The 24,574-nt window shown below is 34.7% G+C and overlaps 1 protein-coding gene across 2 annotated transcripts in view; it reads right to left on the bottom strand.

The window, feature by feature from the left end:
* Positions 1 to 24,574, bottom strand: part of LOC129951502 (uncharacterized) — a 227,404-nt gene that overhangs the window by 40,445 nt on the left and 162,385 nt on the right. For both annotated transcript variants that reach the window (XM_056063690.1, XM_056063691.1), the window contains exon 5: positions 23,129 to 23,305. In XM_056063690.1, coding sequence (XP_055919665.1) covers positions 23,129 to 23,305 — 177 coding nt within the window. The remainder of the gene's footprint in view (positions 1 to 23,128; positions 23,306 to 24,574) is intronic.

Here is a 24,574-nt window from a genome sequence, read left to right as displayed (position 1 = left end):
TTCGACTAAAATATTGTTTTAAAACTTTGAGATTATTACTTCAATTTATTTTTTTCTTATAAGAAATATTGTTTTCAATATTCGTTAAAATTTTGAGAAAAATTGAAATGATAGTTCAGTGAAAATAAACAAAAAAAAAACAATACTAAAACTTAGTAAAAATTTACTTTCGACTTGAATATCTTTTATATCTTTTCAAAAATTAAAAATATTGCCTTCAAACTAATTTTTTTCTTAACGAAAATCTTGTTTTCGACATTTTTTTCATTAAAAATTTAAATCTCGATATCACGTGAAAAATAGGAGATATTGAATTTCATTAATCCAATTTATACTTGTTTATATCTTAGAAATAATAACTTTTAAGAAATGCTACTAAAATTGGTAAAAATTGGTTTTCGACTAAAAATCTAGTTAACAAAAATAGATTTTGAAATTAAACTATTTTAGTATATGCAAAATGTTGTTGGCAATTTTTAATTTTTGGAAAAATATCAACTGACAACTTTTGTAATAAATCACGCAAACCTACAAACCTTTTAAAGAAAAGACAAATCGACAGACTGACGGGATGGGAAGTTATCAGTGTGTTTCGCATTCCAGCCAGTTTTTATTTATTTATTAACTCAATATTAACGTTTACCGAACACTGTAAATAAATCATTAAACGAGCTAACAAAGCACTTGGTTTCGCCAGAAGGTTTTACCGATAGTTACTTCAACTATGGGTTTTTCAACGTTTTTTTTTTGTTTTGTTGATATCAATACAAATAGAAAGTATTCAACCTAGATTTTTAAGATTTGATCTTCGTTTTTTCCCCTGGACTGGTAGACTTTTAATATCTCCATACACTTAAAGACTTAAAATGATAAATCTCCAATATCTTTCTGACCAAATTTTATTTCAAACTGTCGGGATAGATTAAAAATATATGCACCCCTAAAAACTACGATTGCACGTCTATGATTGAAACACAACATCCTTTTCATGAAGTTATCAAAGACCAATTTGCACATTAAGTGCTGTATGACCTTGATGTCGTTACAAATTTCATCTTTAAGGTCTTGAATTGACGGTTTTAACATGGGCATAGAACCAAACGAATATTGACTTTCTATACAGGTCCTTAAAATCTGAGTCAAGGTTAGTCATTAATAGATATTTTTAACCATCTTAAAAACTGTTGGTTATAGTAAACTATTTTTTAGAACTTTCACCAGAGACTCAAAAATCGATTTACCTGTGTATATAAATACTGGAGAAAGCACTTTAGTATAATATTCAGATAACTTTTGGGATTTGAAGAAAGCTGACATCTTACGTTAATTGAAATGTCCCCATTCTTAATGTAAGAACTATTTGAAAGTACAAATATACATGAAAGAAATCGACTTTCCCAAGAACCCATTACCAAGGTTTCTGAAAGAAAAGTTGTTCATAGTTGGTTGGTAGCTTTCTGCTACTCTGCAGTTTTAATTTCGATTAAACCAACTCAAAGTACACGTACACGTTCATGACACATTACTAAGCTCTGCAGATTGTAAAAAGACAAGATGACAAACCAACAAACATACGATGGCGATCAATAAGAACATCCAAGTCTGGATTGTAACGTACGAGTTTATATAGTATCTAAATATCTATGTTCGTATGTAGAACGTAGAATAGATACGTTTAAGTTGTTCACAAGATAAATTCAACGATAAGAGAGCATCAGTTTTTATTCTATTTTATTTTTTGTTGCCTTGCCCAAAATGAATGTGACAGTTCAAAAACTCCCACGAATGTCATTTCCATTTAATTCTAGCGCAGTCAAATGGACAGGACACAAAACAGTCTGAAGGTGGTATTGGGATGAGTGTGAGCTGTGAGGTACATCGTATGTATGTTATATCTCCAATCCCAGAGTCCAGGGAGATAAAAGCAATTCATGACGGGTGTGTCACGTTTTCAGTTCACATGCCAAATGGGAATTTCTATATAATTCTAACGAAATAACATGCGTTGGGTGCCTGCGTCTGTTCTGTGCTTGCCTTGGCTCTGTGAGAGATCTAATGCACCTGACAGCGAACGTGAGATGATTTTCATTTGGGATTTTTTTGTGTAACATTTTTCGAATGAGTGAACCTTTAAGCTTTTGGTTCGCAATGTGCAAAAAAAGGATAATATTTTGTTTCCATTTCGATCAAGGTTATTTCGCAAAGAGAGTATAAAATACGGTTATAGCTTAAATGAAGTTGCTTATGTTATTTTTTCAGCTTGTTGTTGCTGATAAAGTTGACCTATTTAGTGTGAAATACATATGTATACTCAAACTCATACTTGAATATAACTATAGACGAGAAAGGTGAGAGGAGCAAAAAAAAATCACTTAAGCCTTTGAATAATGTAATTGATGGTGCCTCGTAAAATAGTGTTGAGCATTGGTCCATATTCAAAAAGTTAGTTTTGTGCTGAAAGTGAAACATGGTCATGAGATGGATGAACTTCCGTTTGTATTTATTGAGAGGCTTTAAAGTGGTTTTAGGTACTGAAAATATTGGTTCAGTGATACAATATTGTACTTTAAATGTGTGACTTATGGTGACGATTAGGCATTGAAAATGTTTATTTGAAGGTATTATTTATTTAAACATGCTAAACCTGCTTGTTTTGATTAATTGAGAGAATTTTCGATAAGGCTGTTGGTTACTTTTTTGAAAATATTAAATATAAGCATATTCCAGATATTTGTGACAAGATTGGTATAATTTATTGAAATTTGTCGAGACTCTCTACGGCCTAGTTTTTATAATTTATAGTGTGAAAATTGGGTGCCTAGTACCTCAACTGGAGATTTTATTCTAATCCCAGTGGGAAGCTATTGTAGGCAGCAAACGAGAGAGAAGGGAGAGGTGTTTCCATTAAGGCACCTCTCCTTCTCCAGACGGCAGCGGACGAATTTTCGAGATGGATTCCACAATGGCGTCTACAGTTCTAGTAAGGTTGAACTACTTAGTGAACACCTTATAGTGGTTTTATCCCGCTCCCCGTCCTTGTAGTTATACTAAGAATGTGGTCCTCCAGGTTGCGAAGCACCAACAAACCTCGGATACGGACGGGTTAACTGTTGAACACCGAAGCAAACGAAATAAGGACAACGAACTTCGGATATGTACGTGGAATGTTAGGTCCCTTAATAGACCACGTGCAGCCAAAGAATTAGTAGAAGCCCTAAACTGCTGCAAGGCAGATATTACCACCATCCAAGCAGTGTGATGGGATTGACCATGCAAACGCAAACTAAAAGACTGTGATGTATACTACGGCGACTGCTACCAAAAACAAAAACAACGTCTTTTTGGGTGTGGATTTGTTGTTGGAACTAGACTCAGGCAAAAAGTCTTGAGTTTCAGCAATGTGAGCGAGCGCATCATGACAATCCCCATCAAGGCTTAGTTCGCCACAATAAGGCTAATATGCGCGCATGCCCCAACAGTGGAGAAAGATGAAGACACCGAAGATATACTCTTCGAGCTGTTGGACAAGACTTATGAGCAGTGCCCTGGCTATGCCCTGGCACAATCGGGAGATACAGGAGATACACGACACCACCTCCAACGACGGATTCAGGTTGATTGGTTTCGACGCTAGTACGCAGTTTACATATCTTAATATCCACAAGGTGACATGGAAATCTCCTGATCAATTAACTGTTAATCAGATTGACTACCTTGCGATCGTCGCACGAGACTTCTCCAGTATACAGCATGTCTTAACTTTCCAAGGGGCTAACATTGACTCGGACCACTACCTCGTTGTAGCCAAGGTACGGCTACGGATATCCCGATCCAAGCCAAAACAAAAAAGGACTGTGGAAGTAAGACGGCAACTATCCTTGCCTTGCAGCCATCAGAGATGCCGCCTCTCAAGTGCTAGGTTTTACATGGCCACCTCAGTGAAACCCTTGGTTTGACGACGAATGCCGGCAAGCGCACGCAGCGAAGCAACAGAGCAGAAGAGGAGAGAGGAACACCGGCTTCTTAGATGGAAAAAAGAGAGCATGAGAAGCGCGCGATTGAGGAGATAGAGGGATGTCAGAACAGGAATGAGGGTCGTAAATTTTACCAAAAAGTAAAAAAAACCTCCCAAGGGTACCAGCCACGAACCAAAGATTGTAAGGACGATCAGGTTAACATCGTAGTAGAAACGCAGTCTATGTATGTTGAGAATATGGAAAGACCACTTCTCCAAATTATATAACGGCGATGACCAATCGAATTAAAAAAATTGCCCCTACCGGATCTCGACGAAGCGGCTGGAGCTGACGCCATCGCTGCTGAACTATTTAAAGCAACAGGCGATGACTTGGTAGGGAGTATGCATCAACTCATCTGTAAAATATGGTCAGAAAAAGCATGCCTGATGAGTGCAATCTGAGCATAGTTTGCCCGATACATAAAAAGGAGATCCTCTAAATTGCGCCAACTACAGAGTCGTCAGTCTTCTCAACATTGCATTAAGGATCCGCTCTGCCGTAATATGTGAACGTCTGAAGAAGTTCGTCAACAACCTGATAGGCCCTTATCAATGTGGCTTCAGACCAGGAAAGTCCATTATCGACCAAATATTCACACTACGGCTGATCTTGGAATAAACCTTGGAGCTTCTATTCGATACCCACCATCTCTTTATCGATGTTTAACCGCGTTTGACAGCATCCATAGGGAATAGTTCTACAGAGCAATGTCTAGTTTTGGCATCTCTGTCAAACTTACCCGTTTGTGCAGAATAACAATGAAGAATCAAGGTCGGAAACTATTTCACCGATGCATTTGATTAAAGGCACTGCCATGTTACGTATTCAATATCGTTCTGGAAAGAATTGTTCAAGACTCAACCGTCAACACTAAAGCACAATGTTCCAAAGGTCCATCCAATAATTTTGATACGCAAATGATATTGACATGATTTGAAGAACAAAGCGGGATGTCAGTGGAGCGTTTTTGAGTATTGCGACGGAAACAAAGAAGATGAGTTTATATGCTGTCATCAAAAACGGACATTAAACGACGACGTCTTGGACAAAACGTCACCATGGACAGCTATAACTTCGATGTAGGTAAGGACTTTGTCTACCAAGGCACCGCTTTAAACTCATACAACGACACCAGCGCTGCGATATCAAACGAAGAATTACTCTTGAAAATCGCTGCTTCTTTGAGCTTAAGGACAATTGAGAAGTAAAGTTTTCTCGAGCATTTAAAATCACCATCTATAAGACACTCATCATCCCGATCCCCATTTATGGCGCTGAGGCCTGGACACTGTTAAAACAAAAATAAGAACGTGTTAGGATGCTTCGAGAGCAAAATTTTTCGGGTGATTTTTGGTCCCGTATGAATAATGGAGAATGGAGAAGAAGATACAACGATGAACTGTAGGGACTGTACAGCGACACTGCCTACTTAACAGAATTAAAGTCCAACGGCTTAGATGGCTAGGTCATGTAGAGCGAATGGACATCAATGCTCCAGCCCAGAAGGTCTTCCAATCTAATCCCGAGGGACGGCGTAGTAGAGGAAAACTGCGAGTCAGGTGGCGCACGCAGGTGGAGACAACTAGCTTTAGAGACCTAGCTGGCTGGAGACGCATGTTGGTTGAAGCCCAGGTGATGATCACACAGACTTTTGGGAGATTGTGCTTTTAGTCTTAACCCACTTCTTTCACCCAATTCTTTCTTAAATGATATAGAAGAAGATGCATGACAGTCCTTAACCTTTTGTGCCATCAAAAGCGTCGGTGGCGTCTTTTCTGAACTTGATAGAGCATTATGCATTTTCCATTGTTGTTTCGCTTGCGGGCTGAGAACGATCGACATGAATGGCTAAGATACCTTTTCATAGTGTGTCGATGAGCGGAATTACTTGTACTTGCGGACCAAGAACGATCGCATTGAACAAACGACATGGGGTGATTTAGGACACACCCTTTTTCATACAACGTCGATAAGCGGCTAGCGACCGAGAGCATGATGCAGGGCAGCTGCCAACAGATTGTACTGATGGAAAAGCTTTTTCCTGCTTCATTCGTGATAGAGTAATTGAGCTATACAGTCCTCTTAGAGCTTTTGATAAAATAAATAGTATTTGTGCGAAAATTAAATCTTTTTCTTCTATTCAATATTGAACAATTGTCATTTTGCAAAAAGAGGAAAAGTTGGTAAAGGATACCAAAGCCAGAGTTCTTCTGTATAGGTATTATCACAAATAAATGGTGGATATCGATTTTAAGTTCCGTTGTTTTTTAAAGATCTGCAGTAATTTCAGCATTTCTTCTTCTGAAGTCACATTGGTATCGACCTATCACGTTTTTGACGAACACCCTCAGACCTTCACATAATTCGACAGAACAAATTGTATACATAGGTGAAGTTCAGGAGACTGATGCCTGTATAGTTGGCGCGTTTTAGAAAGTCTCTTTTTGACTTTTATTTAGGATATGTCAAACTATGCTAAGATTCCACTCATCGGTCATGCTTTCTTCCAACCATATTTTGCATTTGGTGGGTATGAATTATTTGTAACTGATTGTCCCCAAATCTAGTAATTATGCAGCTTACGAGATGCGAACAGGCCTTATTACTGAAGATCATTTTTCGCTGGAAATCCACATCGTTTTGATGAACTTTAAGAACACATTTAGTGAAGGTGGGGGCTTGTTGGTGATCGATAAAATTTGGGTTTGTTTTGTGATTAATGCCAAAAAATGACGATTTTCCAAACAGGAACTATTCAAAATGAAACCCTCAGATGTAAAACCTTTAAACCATAGATTCAGAAGTCACCAAAGCTATAAAGTTGCTTAAAGGAAAAGTCAACTTTGCTTTTTAATATCCTTTCACTGAATTTGCATGGGCATAGTATATAAAATGTCTTTATCATCAACTACGTTTTCACTTCCTTAATCACCATCACCACGAACCCTGTCTATTGTCCTAAACTATTGTAAGTACTTTCGGGTTGTATGTTTTTCTTCCTCTTTTCTTAAACAAGCACCATTGTAGGTTCCTTCTCTTTTCGAACGACTTGGATAGAATATATTATGTAGTTACATTGAGCACGTAAATTACTCAAACTCATTGTCAACGTACGTCGCCGTCACCATCACCGTCTTCGTTGTCGACGTTGGTCGGTCATTAAACTTTCATTAGTCCACAAAATTAAAACAAAAGATTTATTGGTCTATTACATTACAGCTAGATAGCCGTAGAATACCCCCAGATAATTGCTTGCTTCAGCTAGATGACACAAACAAAAAAGGGTGTTATAGAAGTTCCACAATGACATTATACTCTTTTCCTGTTTCCATGTCAGGACAGTCATTAAGCAAACTAATGTTCACAAGCTAAAACAAAAAATTCCTCTTTAAAGACTGACACGTGCCTAGAATACGTTAAGTTACAAAAAACAGTCTTCACTCCTAATTATACCATCCTTCCAGATTAAAAAATGGAAATGGGAAAATAAAACAAAATTAAATATTCTTTCCTGCATAAGCTACACGCAAAACTAAGGCATTTATTACATCCTTGAACTAAATGGCACACATTTGTTTATGCAGGCAAGAACCGAAAAAAGGACAAAACAAAAATGTCGTGATTTTAATTTTGAAAATGAGAAAAAAACGAATCATAAGAGGAAAAACACATCCGTATTAGGCAGCACTCTATCCAAATTAGAAATGATTAGGCTTCTAATAAACCAAAATAAAATAAAAGCGAAAATAAAAACAACGTTCTTTGAACTAAAAATTTGAAAAAAAAAAAAATTGGCACGAACTGAAATATTTGGTACTTGCGAAGTTTTATTTCAAAAAGGGCAGAAATAGAAAGAAGTAGAGTTGCTTAAAAACTCGTAATTACTTTGTTTAACATACACAGCACACATTAAACTCTCATAATTACCTTCTCAACTACATATTTGTTGGTAAAATACAAATATAGCCTCAAGAGGATGGCTCCTATAAAATAGGGTGTCTTAGACCTTTTCTTGCTTCACTATTCTGTTGGCGGGAAATGTTTTATTTAGAGTTGCAGTAGTCCATTATAAAAAGAAGTAGTTTTTGAAAAGAGGAATACTGCAATAAATGTATCATAGGAAGCTTGCAGAAGAAATGATAGGTATAGCTTTAGAAAAAGTTCACTTTCTTGGCCTAGTCTGTTCTATGTTTTTCCTTTGTTTAAGTATCTTGGTTTTCTATTTTGTGAGTACTTCTTTTAATTTTTTAATTTATAAACTCTCCTTATATAATTCAGCCTAACCATTTTTTTTTTCTCGGTTTATATATGTGTTTACTCAATTTTATCTTTCAAAGACTTGAGTTGAAAATGGAAAGTTTTGCCTATATTTTTTCACTACCAAATATCGATCAAAACTGTTAAATTTCTGACCCATCCGAAAAGCGAAAAAGTTTTTCGTAAGCATTGCAAACAAAAATCCAATATTTAGGAATATAAGTAAGATACGGGAACGAAATTTAGAAGTTTGTGGAGTCTTGCTTTTGCAAAACTGATGGAATACTGGATCAATATGAACAGCACTTTAACTTCAAGTTTTTCGAAAATATGTTCATGAATGAGTTCGCTAAAATTCAAAACGAAGAATGAATTAATGGAATGGCAAAAGCTCAAATATACAAAATATCATGTAATATCACAGAATATATCATGTAATCTAGACATTTAAGGCATCTATTATGCATTTTCATCACAATATTTCTAAGTCGTTGCAAAGCCTTTACCCCGAACATTTTTTATGATTGCGATCGAGATTTATTTACAGCTTGATCACAATTAGCCTTACGACAAGTTTCTAAGAATCATATATCAGAAAATATCGTAAGTATACTTCTCACGATATGCACCCGAATATACTGTTAGAAATCACCCGAATTCGTTACTCTTGCCCTACAGAACTGAGTTGTACTTAAGGGCAAAAATATCAATCTTAAGGGGCGTTCAATATATTCTCGGTATCGGGGTGAAGTTGTGGTTATATATACAAATTGACTTATTTATCAAGTAATACTATTATTTTAGTGCATTCATGTTAAATTTCATATAAATGTGATTATTATTTACCGTTAAATCTCTATTTAAACAGAATCATAATGGCAACTGAGACGATGATGGTGAAAATTGAGCATCGCGCTGTAATTAAATTTCTTACTAAGCAAGGAAAAAGTCAAAAAACTATTCATGAAGAAATGGTGGCAGTTTTTGGGTTTCGCACCTTCATTATCAACTGTGCAAAAGTGGTCAAGTGAGTTCAAGAGAGGCAGAGAGAGCATTGAAGACGACCCCCACTCCGGCGGCCCGGCTAGTGCTTGTACGGGAGAAAGCATCAAAGAAGTCGAAAAACTTGTTCTCCAGGATGCCCAAATAAAGGTGAAAATGATGGCAGAGATCACCAACTTTCACACCATCCTTCATGACCATCTTAACCTTTATCTTAACCTTTCAAAGGTCAGTGCAAGGTGGGTGCCACGAATGCTCACAGCGCCTCAGAAAAATGAGAATCGCATGCTGTAGAGAGCTTTTGGAGATGTGTAGTGAGAACGCGAACGGTGTTATGCATCGGATTGTTACTGGGGACGAAATATGGGTTCACCACTATGACCCTGAAAGCAAACAAGAGTTCATGCAGTGGCATAAAAAAGGAACAGACCACTCGAAGAAGTTCAAAGTCACTCCGTCTGCCGGGAAGCTCATGGCCACAGTTTTTTGGGACTCAAAGGGAATCTTACTCATTGAGTACAAAAAAAAAGTGAAACCATCAACGCCAAATCCTACGCTTCCACTTTGCATAATTTGCGGAAGGAAATTAAAAAGAAAAGACGGGATAAACTCGCAGCGGGTGTGTTGCTTCTTCATGACAACGCTCCTGTTCACACGGCGCGAGTTTCCAAGGCTGATGTGTGAGATTGTGGTTTTGAAGAAATTCAACATCCACCCTATAGTCCAGACCTTGCCAGATCCTGTTACCGGATTTGAAAAAATGTCTTCGTGGAAAAAGATTTTCGGATGATGAAGAACTCAAGTCGGCAATAAATGGGTATTTTGCAGGGAAAGAGGAAACTTATTTTTTTGAGGGTTTAAAAAAGCTTATCTCAAGATGTAACAAATGCATTGATGTTAGGGGAGATTATATTGAAAAATAAAAACAATTTAAATTGAATTCGCATTTTCCTTCATATCGATACCGAGAATATATTGAACGCCCTAGACTTTAAAAAACAACTAAGCTACCGGAAATTCAAGTACCTCTCGGAAATTCCATCTTCTGTTCTGTTCTAATGGCGTTTTTTTGTTTATACATGTTGTTTTCGATCTATCAATACTATTTTCAGAGTTGGTCTTTTTGACAGTTGCCACTTTATTTAAGCTCAGGTTGGTCTTGCATTTTATAATTGAAAGATTTACTCATATACACAACTAGCGGCTCGGTACGTGCTTCGCTACGTATAAGGCATAGTAATAAAAAAAATATTATTAAGTTCATTTATTCAAACAAAAAAATATTTCAAATTGCTAGCTATTTGAAAGTCCAAATGACCCAAATGATATATTGTTTATATTATATTTATCAGCAAAGAATAAAATTAAAAAATCAAAAGGGATTGGGTACTCTTACTGGGTCTATATGGATTAGTCTTAAACAATATTTTTAGTTTTTCCATTTCGAGCATGAATAATTAAACAGACTCTGGAACAGGCAACATAAAGTTGGTCATGTGAAAATCATGATTCCTTCAAATTGACACCACAAACGTGAAGTGTTTGCCCTTGGGCCTTATTTATGAACATCGCAAATGATAAACGCACAGGATATTGTAATCTTTTTAATTCAAATGGCATATCAGTTGGAATCATAAAGATACTCGGTATTAAACACACTTCTCCTTTTAATTTACCAGTTAGGATTGTAGCTTCAATCAAATTTGGCAATATCTTTTTCACTGCCAATCTGGTGCCATTACACAGTTTTGGTGGGTTAATATTTCGTAATAATATAATCAAAGAACCAGTTTTCAGATTCAAGCAATGTGGTGATATACCAGCCGGTTCCAATGAATTTAAAAATTCAATTGGATAATTCATTGGTTCATCTTGATTCATAACACTATCAATTGATTTATATGTCGTGACTACACTTGGCAGTTTCGATTGAATTTGAAAATTAATGGCATTGATATGATTGTTTTTCGGGGCTAAACTGGTGCGTTCTCTCAAACAATCATGATTTCTGTAATTCTGAAGAAAATTCGGATAAACACATTCAACCAACTATAGATTGCGCAATTGTACAAAAATTGTTCGGTAAAGTAATCAATCCGTTGGTACTGTCGATTGGTATTTTGACATCACCAATTTCTAAAAATTGTTTTGATAACTCATGGGCAGTGCAGCACAATGTTAGCGAATACGCATATTAATGTTAAGTGTCAATTTTTGTACATATCTCCAAAGAACTGATGACTTCAAACAGGCGTTTATTTCATTAGTAGGAATTGACGTTAATCGCAGAATTTCTCGAAATATTGCAAGTTGGAGTTTCAATCACCCGTACAATGTACATTCAATGACAATTTTAATACAGAATGTGCGGTCCGATCATAATGTTACAGCAATTCCCTAAGATGCAAGTGGCAATGCAATTTTCTGTTCCGATCGAATAGTCGCTAAAATCAATGATACAACGAAAGATTTGCCTGTACTACAGATGCATCCAAGAAATATAATCCACCTGTATTATTGGAAATGGCTTGCATGATTGTGTCATACACATGTTTTTGTTGAATATTTAATTTAGTTAAATCCGATTGTACAAATAAATGTAAATCACGTTGCAATTCACAGTCAAAAAAATCATGTATCTTACGACTTGGTGCGGTCATACCCAATTGTTCTAACGCCTTATTTACAATCTTTAAACTCATATCTTCAATTATTGTTACAGCTTCGTTTTACATTTTTAAGGTAATCAACAAATCGCGATTTCTTTACGTACAAAATGTTTGTATATGGGAATATAGAAAGATGTTGATTTTATACCTTTTTGAAGATTTTTTTTTTAATTTTCTCTACGTACAAACCTTCTCTAGACTTCCACGAATAATTCAAGACCAAAATTGGCCAAATCGGTAAAGGCATTGTTGAGTTATAAAATTACAACGAAAAGTGGCATTGATTTTTATATATATAGATATATTACTCCCACTTGAAATAATTATTCGGTAGAAATGATCGAAAAAAAGAGTCGTAATTCCAGTAATTACGAATCGTGTTGGCACCTTCTACTTGTGTGTATAGTGCGCATACTGAGGGACTCCGCTCCGTACAGTATAAACCGAATACACTTACTGATGTGGAGAAGATCATCGAAGAAGACCCGAATCAATCCAGGGCCATCTTGTGCAACAATTGGAGCTGAAGTAATTCACTTTATGGAAGGCATGGCACGTCTGGTAAATGGGTCAAAAGCGAGATGGCTACTGATATCAATTTTCAGAACCAAAATTTTGTCAAGCGATGAAGCTCATTTTTGGTTCAACGGGTACGTCAATGTGGAATGTTTTTGGTTCCAACAAAACTGTGTTACATACCATACTGCCAACGAAATTGAAGGAAGGAAAATTTTAATGGGTGCTTTATCTCGCATCGTAAGCCTTTGGTGGAGTAGATCGTCCGATTTAACACTGCTGGACTATTTCTGTGGGGTTCTATGAAGTCACTTGTTGACGCAGATAAGCCCTTATACGATTGACGCATTTGAAGAGAATATTCTGATATACGGCCCAAATTGCTGCAAAAAGTGGTACAAAATTGGTCTTCTCGGATTGAATTAATTCGAGCCAGCCTATTCTGCAACTTGTCCCTAAACAAGTTTTAAAACAAAAACATAAACAATTATCTTGTTAAGAAAGCAAAAACATTAAGTTGCATAAATTTTATTTCTTATTGAAAAAATAAAGTTCCAAAAATACCCTTAATATCCACTTTATAGCCCAGAAAATTAGGCATTCACTTCAAAAATAATTTAAAAATGTTTAAGAATAATTCAACTGACAACTTTTTTAACAAAACACGAAAACCAACAAACTTTTAAGCAAGACAAATTGACAGACGGGATTGGAAGTTATCAGTGTGGGTCACATCCCACCCTCTTTTTACTTGCGACATATGTATTAATAGGAACTATATGGCAAGTTTTGCATTCGTGCAAAATTTCGAATTCGAGATTTTAATCAAACATGATATTACGATGGTAGTGAAGTCGAAAAAAGTGGGTCGTGCGATTCCGTCCGATCGGTCTGTCCACGCTCCTACAGCCTAAACTATTCGGTCGATTGAGTTCAAACTTGGAAGCTAAGGTTTTGAGTAGATTCGCGTTAGGCATTTTTGTATTTTTTCCCATACACTTTTCTGGTCAAAATACGAAAATTGGAATTTTCTCAAAAACAAACCGATATATATTTTTTTAATTTCCTCTAAAATTTTATTTTTTAACTTGGCTTCTTTCAATAAAAAGATATATTTGTTTATTGCTCAGGAAAGATACCGCTCATAGGACCGTTATTTTGTTTTTTAATTTTCTCAGCAACTTATGAACTTATTACAATATTTTTTTTGAATAAGCTCTTATATTGCATTTGCAATATTTATTTATCAAGTGTGCAATTTTTTATTGTTTGGATTTAAAAAAAAATGTTGAATTTTTTTCAAAATTCTATATCTCAAAAACGGGTCTACATTTTCTTACGAAATTCAAATGAAGAGCTTATATTTACAATCACTAAACAACTGCATACCAAAAATATTTTTTGAACAAATTTGAAAAATTTTATATATACAAAATTAATTTAAAAAAAAACGCTCTAACGATTTTCAAAAAAAAAATTGAAAAATTAAGTGTTTTTTGATTAATAAAATTGCATCTTAATTTATGAATACAAACTTATTTTTCAAATAAAACTTTGAATCTGAAAATAGTTTTTTTTTTTTTAAATTATTTTAACTGTTTTGAATATAACCCCCTCCCGTCTCACCAGGTCACGAATATGATATATTTAATCAACAATTAATTTTAAAGTGTCTATCAAGAAGTATTATCTTGATACCTTTGTATGTATGATTTTAAAATATTATTCCATAAGAATAAGGTTGTTTCACACATATTTTACTTGCCTTTGCCTATATAAAAGAATAAATACTTAGCACCAGTTAAAGAAACAGGCCAGAACGAGTATATGTATTTTCTATTCTATTCTACCTACCTATAAAATTCCTTCATTATCATCAAACATGTCTTTATCTATCTATCTGCATAAAGCTGGGCACACCAAGACCAAACAACTATTCTTGATTCGTTTTAGATACCTACCTAACAACACAAGCAATAGGCGATCGCTTTACATTTTAAACGTATATGTTCTGCCTCTTTCTAATCTTCAGATAATTTATTTCCATCCTGGTTCTTCTAATATCTGTCGATTTGTCTTGCTTAAAAGTTTGTCTGTATGAATTTTTACCAAATTTGCGTACTATTTTTTTTAGATTTTATTTTTTATAAAAAAACGGACTGTTGGGTTTTTATATAAAAATTACTAAATATCGAAAACAATATTTTCTGTGAAATAAAATAAGTTTGAAGCCAATATTTTTAATTTTTGAAAAGCTATTTGAGTCGAAAGTAAATTTTTACCAACTTTTGTTAAATTTTTTTTTAATTTTTCGTACAAAAACTGTCAATTAAATTTTTTCCAAATTTTACTGAATGTTAACAACAATATTTTTTGAAAGATAAAAGTAGTTTAAAGCCAATATTTACAATTCTTGAAAAGATATTTGAGTTGAAAATCAATTTTATCCAACCTTTATACATTTTTTTTTTAAGTTTTTATTTTTTGTAAAAAAAAAACTGTCTATTCGATTTTCTCAAAATTTGTCCTTATGTTGAAAACAATATTTCTTAAAAGTAAAAATTAGTTAGAAGCTATTATCTCAAATTTTTGAAAAGGTATTTGAGTCGAAAATATTCGTTTACCAACTTTGTTAATTTTTTTTCGGTTTTTAATTTTTTGTAAAAAAACTGTCAATTCGATTTTTCTCAACATTTTTCAGAATGTTGAAAACAAATATAAGATAAAATAAGTTTGAAGCCTAAATTTCAAGTTTTTGAAAAGATATTTGAATCAATTTTTAACAACTTTGAGTAAAGCTTTTTTTTTAGATTTTTATATTTTATAAAAAAAATGTCAATTCGATTTTTCAAAAACATTATTCTTCGTTGCACAAAATTATTTTGGAGATGAAATCGTATAATTTCGGAGGTGACACATTTTTTTTCAGTTTTTTTTGATTTATAAAAAAACAGTTAAATAGATTTTTTACAAAAAATATGTTTCTTTGATATCACGTTACAGTTTATTGTATATTTAATTCAAGTCTCTAGCGTTTTTGGTGCGTAAGATATTAAGGGTTATCCAAAATTTTCACCTTTTTTCAAACTGCTATGGTAAAAAAAACAACCCACGCAATTTTCTTGAGAGCCCTTTCTGCATCTTTCTGCCTTATTATCTGTGTAACAAAGTTTATTTGAAGTCGATATCTCTTTTGGTTCTTGAGCTATGGAAGACGAAAAAACGTCGCGAACGTACGGACGTACGGACAAATCGGACCCATTACAATAACTTCCTATGGGAAGTTCAAAATACTCCTATATCTAAAATGAATTGATATAAAAAGCTTAGTGCACAAGTTTAAAAAGTGCCTTTTGTTAGCTGAGTTCCAAATTTCACGATATTTCTGTCAGGTGACTAAATAGAATAAACCCCTTATCTCTTAAGCTAAGGAACAGGAACACCCTTTCATCGTCACCAAAATCTCTAACTCAAACATCGCCCGGCCCATTTCTATCCATACTTTTCGTTGCCTTAAAACCATCTTATAAAATTCATCACCTGAAGCGTAATAAAATTACACAACATCCAGTATCGTATATAGTAGATATAGGTTAGAATGACTTTCTTTTCCTAAAGCCATTTTACTTGACTTTAAGTGCCATACCGAAGCCAACTATTCGCACTCAAAAACTCAACTATACACAACACTGCACTTGCTTGCATGAATCTTTCAAAAGCTCTCGTTTTAAGCAATATCACGAAGGTGTTTTCACTTCATCCTGGTTTCAATGTAAGAAGTATGTATGAGAGAAGAGAGTGAAATAAATAATATATTTAATTAGTAGCTGCTGGAGGGTCCTTCTCCGATAACTTGGAAGTTGGAAGTCTTCATCGAAATGGCAATGGGTCATTTATATTGCAGTTCCGTTTTTCATAAAAAAGGTACTTTCCGTCACATTATACAAATGAAAACTTGGATATTTCAAAACTTTCCATTAAGTTTTAATACCAAAAACGTTATTGCACATTTCAGTTATTTCTTTTCTTTTTCCCTTTTTCTGACTTTATTTATTTTTGAAGGGGCTTCCAAATGTTCGTCTTCCGCATCCACTTCACTCTGCATGCTGTAGCCTCGTTACTATGAACACATTTCATCAAAAGAAAACTCACAAAATGGTGTAAAACATTTAACCATTAGCGGCGAAAAAGGAATGTGAGAGGGAAGCGGCGAGGGAAAAAAGTCAGCCTCAGAAGAACTCAGAAGCATCCTCTCAAGAGTTTCCCCTTGTACCTTGTGCCACCACAAAAATGACGGAATGATTTGACGCTGGCAGGAAATTGTCTGAAGCTGTTTTGGTTCCGCATGATGGATTCCTAGGTTTTATGAACACATCTCAAATATTTACTTACTCCTTCGTCGTCGTTGAGTTTTGGAAGAGATGATAAGTTGTGAGCCAGACCAGGGATGCTAATTCTCATTTTATTGCAATATTTTTTGTTCATAATCGTTAATTTGTTTAATCACAACAAAATCAAGAAGAAGGAGGAACGAGGTTTTCTTAACCTAAAAACGTAAAATTTCTCGTATGTGCTATTAAGGCCCTCAACTTTATTTATTCACTACTAAATGAGCTTCTCAAAGAGTTTTCTATTACACTCTCTGCTGCCAACATTTTCGTCCCTGAACCCTCATTGAAATGTTGAAATTGATAAATAATGCTACACGAAAGATGCCCTCCCAAAAAAGACCAAGTGCTTACTTCTGCTGGCAAGGAAGATGTTTAGTTTGGTTGTTATTGTGTTTTTTTTTATGTTGTATTTCTTGGAAACAAATTATGATGAAATTTTGTATCCTTGATCGTCTTGAGAGGTTTGATTGAGCGGAAGAATTTTTATTTAAATTTCTTGGGTAAGCAAAAGTGGCGATGATGAAGCATGAGCATCTATATTTTATTGTTGAAATTATGAAATCGATTTTTTGAGTTGAGTTGGAAAAATCGTTGCAGTTTTATCAAAGCACTAGTCCTTAAGATTGTGTATTGTTATTTTGGTATTATTATTTATAGTATATTTTTGAAAAAGAATACATCTATTTCCAAAAGCATTACGAAAAATAAAAGAGGCTGGGATCCGACCCTCACTGATAACTTCCCATCCCGTCTGTCGATTTGTCTAGCTTAAAAGTTTGTAGGTTTTCGTGTTTTGTTAAAAAAGTTATCATTTTGAACTATTCTTAACAAAATTTAAATTACCAACAATATTTTGCATATGATGAAATAGTTTTGTTAACGAGATTCTTATAGTCCAGGAGGCGACCGTAGGGTACCCTACCTCATAAGCCGACTGGAATTTAGTGCATTTTTTGTAAATTTTTCATACTAAAAATCAATATTAAGAAATGAATCTCTGGAAAAATTTAAAAAAGCCCCGGAACAATTGGGAACAAGTTTTGGAATTTTGAATTTCTTAAAAGGGGGGCCAGAACAAGGATAACATGATTTTTCGACTTAAAGTGTTTTTTTGGCTTCAACTCTTCATTTTTGAACATATTTGAATGAAACTTTGGAACAATTGGATGTGAGTGATTAAGGATATAAAAATATTGTTTAAGTGTGGGAGTTTGTAAAGGGGGGGGGGGGGTTGGGGATGTTTTTTTGAATGTAGGCATATTAATTTTTAATTTAATTGAGTTGGAATCTTAAAAACATTTTGTTCTTTGCTGAAAGAATACAGCTTTGGCTTAAAATTTTAAAATTTTTCGAGGGGGGCACTCAGGAGGGTAAATATTATTTGTTTCTTTTTTGTGCGCCTTCAGCGTTATTTGCTTATGGTTTTGGACGAAATTTGGATACGAGCTGGGAGAAGTATTGTTTGACTTGGAACACTTTTTTAAATTTTGATTTTTGAAACGGGGAGGCTAAAATATTTCTTACAAAATAGAGATTTTTTTGAAAGATCGATCATCAGCGTAAATAATAGGTTAAAAGCCAAGTTTTTGTTGATGTGCATGTGCTTAATCACGTTTTATTAAAATGTAGGCTTAAAAAAAAACAAAAAAATTGGGAGATGTATATTGCATTTTTGAAAAAAAAAAATGGAGGCAATATACATTTTACGACTCTCATTTTTTGGAACAATGGTTAGAACACTTTTTAGAATCTAAAAAAAATAAAAAAAGTTGGAATTGCGAAAAAGGGGGGCCTAGAATTTTTTTCAGATTTTGCCCATAACTTTTAAAATTTTGATCATAGAGGTCCAAAAATTTGGAACAATGTTCAGAATAACTAGAACAACCTGGAACAATTTTCAAAAAAACGATTTTCGAAAAAGGGGGGCTAGGTCAAAAACAGTTATTGGGGTCTAAAACCCCCATTTTTCGGTATTTTTCAAAAATAACTTTGGAACAATGCGGAACAAACCGGGAACAACCTGGAACAACTTTCCAAAATTGGAAAATCAAAAAAAGGGGGGCTAACTTCACGGACTCTGTCATAAGGTATGAGTTAACTAAATAGTTTGCCATGGACATACTTCTTGTAAAACTGTTAAGAAAATCTCAAAAATCTTAACCAAAGATCTTCAATACCTTAAAAATATTCAATAGGTTAGGTTATGTTAGGTTAACGTGGCTGCGGATTTAGAATCCACACACTTAGGCCAAAAGAAAAGGCCCATTGTGATACCACATGAATCTAGAAAATTATTTCTTACTAGTCGAACCATTTTGAGCTTTTTATAAAGCGAAGAAGATATTTGATATGCTTTTTAGCTAGTTCACTGGGATTATCAAAAGAGTAGTCCCCCAGATGAAGTTTGCGTTTGAGTGAAAGAGCAGGGCAAGTGCAGAAGAGGTGAGAGATTCTTTCCTCTTCTTCTTCGTCCATACAGCTCCTCAAGATGTCATTTGAGGCTACACCAAGTCGTATTGCGTGTCTGCCTATAAGACAGTGTCCCGTAAGGACACCTATTAGGGAGCTAATATGAAGTCTGCTTTGAGATAACAAGTATTTAGAGTGAAGGCCGTATGAATTTTGTGGCTGCGCATGTTGGTAAATTGTGCCACCTAGAGTTTGCTATCACAAACGCTCTTTCTTTTAGAATAAGTTTACATGTAGCTATCGGTATACTTTACTCCTCCCTTTCAGGTGAAATAGGCATGGCGATTCCATTTTTAGCGTGTTCATCGGCTCTACAATTTCTCGTGATGTCTCTGTTGCCCGGCACCCAACATAGGTGAAGGTTAAATTGCTGCGTCATTTCCATAAGAGACGATCGATATCAAGAGATTTAATAGCAGGCTGACTGTCAGAGAAAATGCGGATATCAGAAGTAGATATCTCGTTTTTTCTTAGCCGCTTGGAAGACGCTACAATGATTAGAAGGCGGAATGAGATGCTTGGATTAAGCTTTTCGGAGTACACACCACTACCAACTTCCTCATTTGTCTTGGATCCATCTGTATAGAAGTGAATACTTTTGTTATCAAGGAATTTTTTGTCTTCCCATTCATCTCTGGATGGAATAGATACATGGACGTTTTTTCCAAATTGGGCTTTAGGAATAGTGTAGTCTACTTGCTTTGGTATAGAACTAAAAAGGTTCAAAATGATGGAGTGCCCCACATTGTTGTTGGTCCATTGAGATGAGGCGTTGAGTCTTATAGCTGTACTCGCTTCCTCTTGTTTACTGAAGATGTCGAGGGTTGTCAGATGGAGGAGCGTGTCTAACGCTACTGAGGGTATGGTTCTCAATGCCCCGCTTATGCAGAGACATGGAGTGCGTTGGACTCTGCTGAGATTGTCGTAGTATGTGACTTTCTCCAGTGCAGTCCACCATACTGCAACCCCGTACATAAGTATGACCGATTTGCATGGCCAGTAGGTTATGATAGGTTGAAAACCCCATTTCCTTGCCATAGCTTTTTTGCAAAGGGAGGGACTGTAGCTTTTTTAACTCTTTCCTGATCATTAGATTTCCAACTTAATTTTCTGTCCAATATCAGATTAAGATATTTGACTTCATTGGTAAAAATTAGTAGTATACCTTTTATTGAAGGAGGTACAATTACTGGGGTCTTGAATTTCTGTGTAAAAAGGACGAGGATTAATACTAAGTCCGCAGTGATCAGCCCATCTAGTGAGCATATTGAGTGCGTTTTGGAGGAGGTCTCTCAGTGTATGTATTAGGAAAAAAATATTCAATAACTCTCAAAGGATTTTACGGTTGGTGAGGTGTTTCCAATAAAAATGCATTGGCTTTGTACCTCAAAAACAACAACAACATTTTGTACTTATACTTAGTTAAGTCAATAGCTAAAGGAAGTACTGTGAGAAGCTTTAACGTTTGAATTGCTACAATCGCAAAAGTTTGCAATGTCCTTTTCAGATCAGGTCTCTAACAACTTCTTAAGAAATCTTGTTCTGCCGGCATGAATCACTGAAAACAAGTGGCAACATTGCCTAAAGTCATTAGAAATAACGTCTCTGAAGTGCTAGGTTTCACAAAGTTACCATACCTCTGATTTTGACTGTGGGTGTCGTCAAGCGTTAATCGTCAAAATAACTGGAGCTGCTCACAAGCTCTTAGTAGGAAAAAAGAGAGCATGATTAGCTCTCGATCGAGGAGATAGAGGGATGTCGCAACAAGTGTAAGGTTCGTAAATTTTTCCAAGGTAAAAATAAACATTCCATGCGTACTAACCGCGAACCGATCAAATAAACGATCAAGTAAACATCGAAGTAGAACCGCAGTCTATTGTAAAAATTATGGAAAAATCGCTTCTCGAAACTAAATTTAAGCGATAAAGAATCGAATTGCGCTTCAATGGAGGTAACACCATTCAGCTTATTCCCTCTTCCCGACAATGACAGTGAAGAATGTTATATTGAATTTGAAAGGCAACAAAGTTGCTGGAGCTGTAGGTATAGCTGCTAAAATATTCAAAGCAGCATGCAATGATTTCTATGTGCAACCTTATTGGAAAAATATCCTTGGAAGAAAGAATGCTCGATGAGTGAAATCTTAGCAATACTCTAGAAAGATACCCTCATAAACAGCACCAACAAAAGGCATTAGTCTTTCAAACATGGCATATAAGATCATTTCTGCAGGTATTATATGAACTTCTAAAGCCGTTCGTTAATAACCTGATAGGTCCATATCACTGTGTCTTCAGAACAAGAAAGTCCACCAATTCTTCAAATTGATACCCATCGCCATCACGACCAACTCTTTATTGATCTTGTCCATTTGTGTAGAATGACGATAGAGAATGACCAATGCTATATCAAGGTCGATGGTTTTGATGTCAAATAAGTATTAGTTTAGACAAGGAAATGCACTCTCATGCGACTTCTTCAATATCGTTCAAGAAAGAATTGTGCAAAACTCAACTGTCAGGACTACAGACACATCTTCGAAAGGTCCGTTTTATTACCCGGTTACGCAGATAACACTGTATTGATATAGGTTTAAGGTCAGAGTGTGATGGTAGTGGCACCTTTTTAAACATGTCGACGGAAGCGAAAAAGACGGGTTAAATGTTCAATGACGGCAAGACCAAGTAAGTACATGCTGTCATAAAAAAAGACTTTAAACGACGACGTGTTGGACTAAACGTCACGATTGACCACTCTATCTTGGAGGTAGTTGAGAAATTTGTCTACCAGCGCAGCGCTGGAATCAAACGGAAAATAACTCTTGCAAAGCGCTGATTCTTCGGACTTAAAAAGAAATTGACTAGTTTCTCCATCGAACAACTAAAGTCACCCTAAACAACACATTTATCATCCTGGTTCTTATTTGCGGCGCTGGCGCTGAGAACATCTTATGATGATCAAAGAGAAAAATGCGTTATGTTCTTTCTGCACAGATGAAGAGTGGAGAAGAAGATACAACGACGAACCTGGTTAAAAGAATAAAAGTCCAACGACTTAGATTGTGGAAAATATTTTAAATCAATGCCGAGGGATGGGCAGTTGTGGAAGAGGGCCTCCTACGGAATACCTACTACACCACGGATACTGGACGTATTTGTAGAGCATACCAAACGATGTTGGTATTAACATTTTAGGGGCTAAGCTTTAAATTATTCTTTGTAAAGGGTGTTTTTTAGACGTGTGGTTTTTAAGGAGTAATATAGGGCGTACAATTTAATGTTATTACAAAGAATTTCAATATGGAATTATGTTTTTAGAAAAATTTCGGGCAAGTGGTAGACGAAGAGTTGTCAAATAAATTTCAATTCGAATAAATAGTTCCAATTTTCGACACTCATAATGATTCCACTTTGAGCCCTATGTGAGTAATATCTCTCCAATAATTCTCTTGCAAAACTTTAATCGTCTTGGGCTTGTCTTTATAGGCAAGTCTCTAGCATTAACCACGTGACAACTGTTAAAATAACTTACTCCGAAAAAAGTATTGCCAAGTTGAAAACCACAAGACTGAAAAAAAAAACATTTTCAAGGTTTGTTTTGTATCCTTATTTTTAATCTACATAATAAATTAACAAAAGTTTGCCAACAATGAATTGTAAAAAATAATTTCAATGTGTTTTCTAACAAAACACACAAAGTCAAACTTCTTTTCAACCTTTACAAAATGTTACTATATAAAGAGGTATCCAAAACACTAAGGAAAAACAACTTTCTGAAAATGAAACAAACACATTAAAAAACTTACCCAGATACGTTTCATGCTGAGGCATATATTCTTGCATTTCTGCCAGAAGCATAGCAATTTCCTGTGAGTCCTTCGTTATACTGCACAATTCTTCCTGATTGAAATCGGGTGTTATTTGTTTACAAAGTAGAATTTGACTTATTACGTTGCCAAGATTCGACGGACCAGCACGGTTTTCTAGAAATAAAAAAAAAAACAATTATTGAAAAAAAAGAAAACAAGTGAGCTAGAAAGTAGTACAATCGTTTTGTGTGGAACTTTATTTTTCCTTTTTTTTGTCGATGTTTTCGAAGAACTCCTATAAACTAGGTCCTGAAAATAATGATGTTAATTTATAAAAAAAGGTACACAGATACTGTTGTATAGGCATTTTTGAAAACAAGCAAAATGCATCCTTCAGACACAAGTTACTCTGTTTATTGATTTCCCAATAGAAACTCTGTCCTTATAACCAACTTCCATTATGGTCTTTTCTTTTATTTTTGTGTTATTTCTCTATGAAATTTTCTTTAAGCTAACTTTCAAAGAAAAATCAAAGGAATAACAAAAATAAAACAGAAACCAACCAACAAAATTCTAAATTAGAGCAAACTAAATTCCCTTATTGCAGTCGCAACTGCAAGCAAGATATAAGGTCAAGGTTGAAGGATGCTATAGGAATTTTCTATAATAATTTGTGTTGTAGTAAAATGCCAAATAAAGATGTAATGTTTTTTTTTTCATGTTGAAAAAATAATATCAAAAACTTTCTTTGGAAGGAGCCAATTGATGTTGAAAAATTTAATATTTTAAAACCTTTTATTAAAGTTTTGTTTATAATAAATTGTTTGAGCTAAATTTGTATGATTTTCTGTGGTAATTCAAAGGAATTTTAAACTTTTGAAACTTAAAGATAAAAAGAGAAAAGTCCATGAATAAAAGTAGACTGAGGAACTTACCATCTTTGAATTCTTTATTCTTAAAAATGATTGAAAAAAGTTTTAAAATATTTCATGTTTTCAGACTTTATCCGGGGAAAAATATGATTCGAACTTGAAAAAGGTGTTTAAAATTTAAAATTTTTTGAGGTTTCAAAGTACTCGTATGTGTCAAATCAGGGAACAAAGAGTTAATATTTGGTCTGTTCCTTAACTTCAGATGAATTATCTGCAGATTTTAGTCCAAAATGTTGTCAAGTTCATATATCTTTGACATTGGGCAAAAAGGACTTAAATCAGAGACAGGTACCACAGACTAAATGAAATTAAAACGTTTATATCAAAACAAATATGAATTTGCCGGTCTTATGGTCTAAAGACTAGATTAATACCACATTTATTCTAGATAATGCAATTTTTTGACTTAAGACCTTTTTCCTTTAGCCCAAAGATGCATTTAAATAAAATAGAAAAAATGACTAAACAAACATAAGCTTTTAATTATTGTCGAGAACAACTTTTGTGGTTA

This window comes from Eupeodes corollae, chromosome 3, assembly GCF_945859685.1.
Source record: "Eupeodes corollae chromosome 3, idEupCoro1.1, whole genome shotgun sequence".
Taxonomy (NCBI): domain Eukaryota; kingdom Metazoa; phylum Arthropoda; class Insecta; order Diptera; family Syrphidae; genus Eupeodes; species Eupeodes corollae.
The sequence above is the reverse complement of the archived record's forward strand: the minus strand, read 5'-3'. Positions and strand labels throughout refer to the sequence as shown.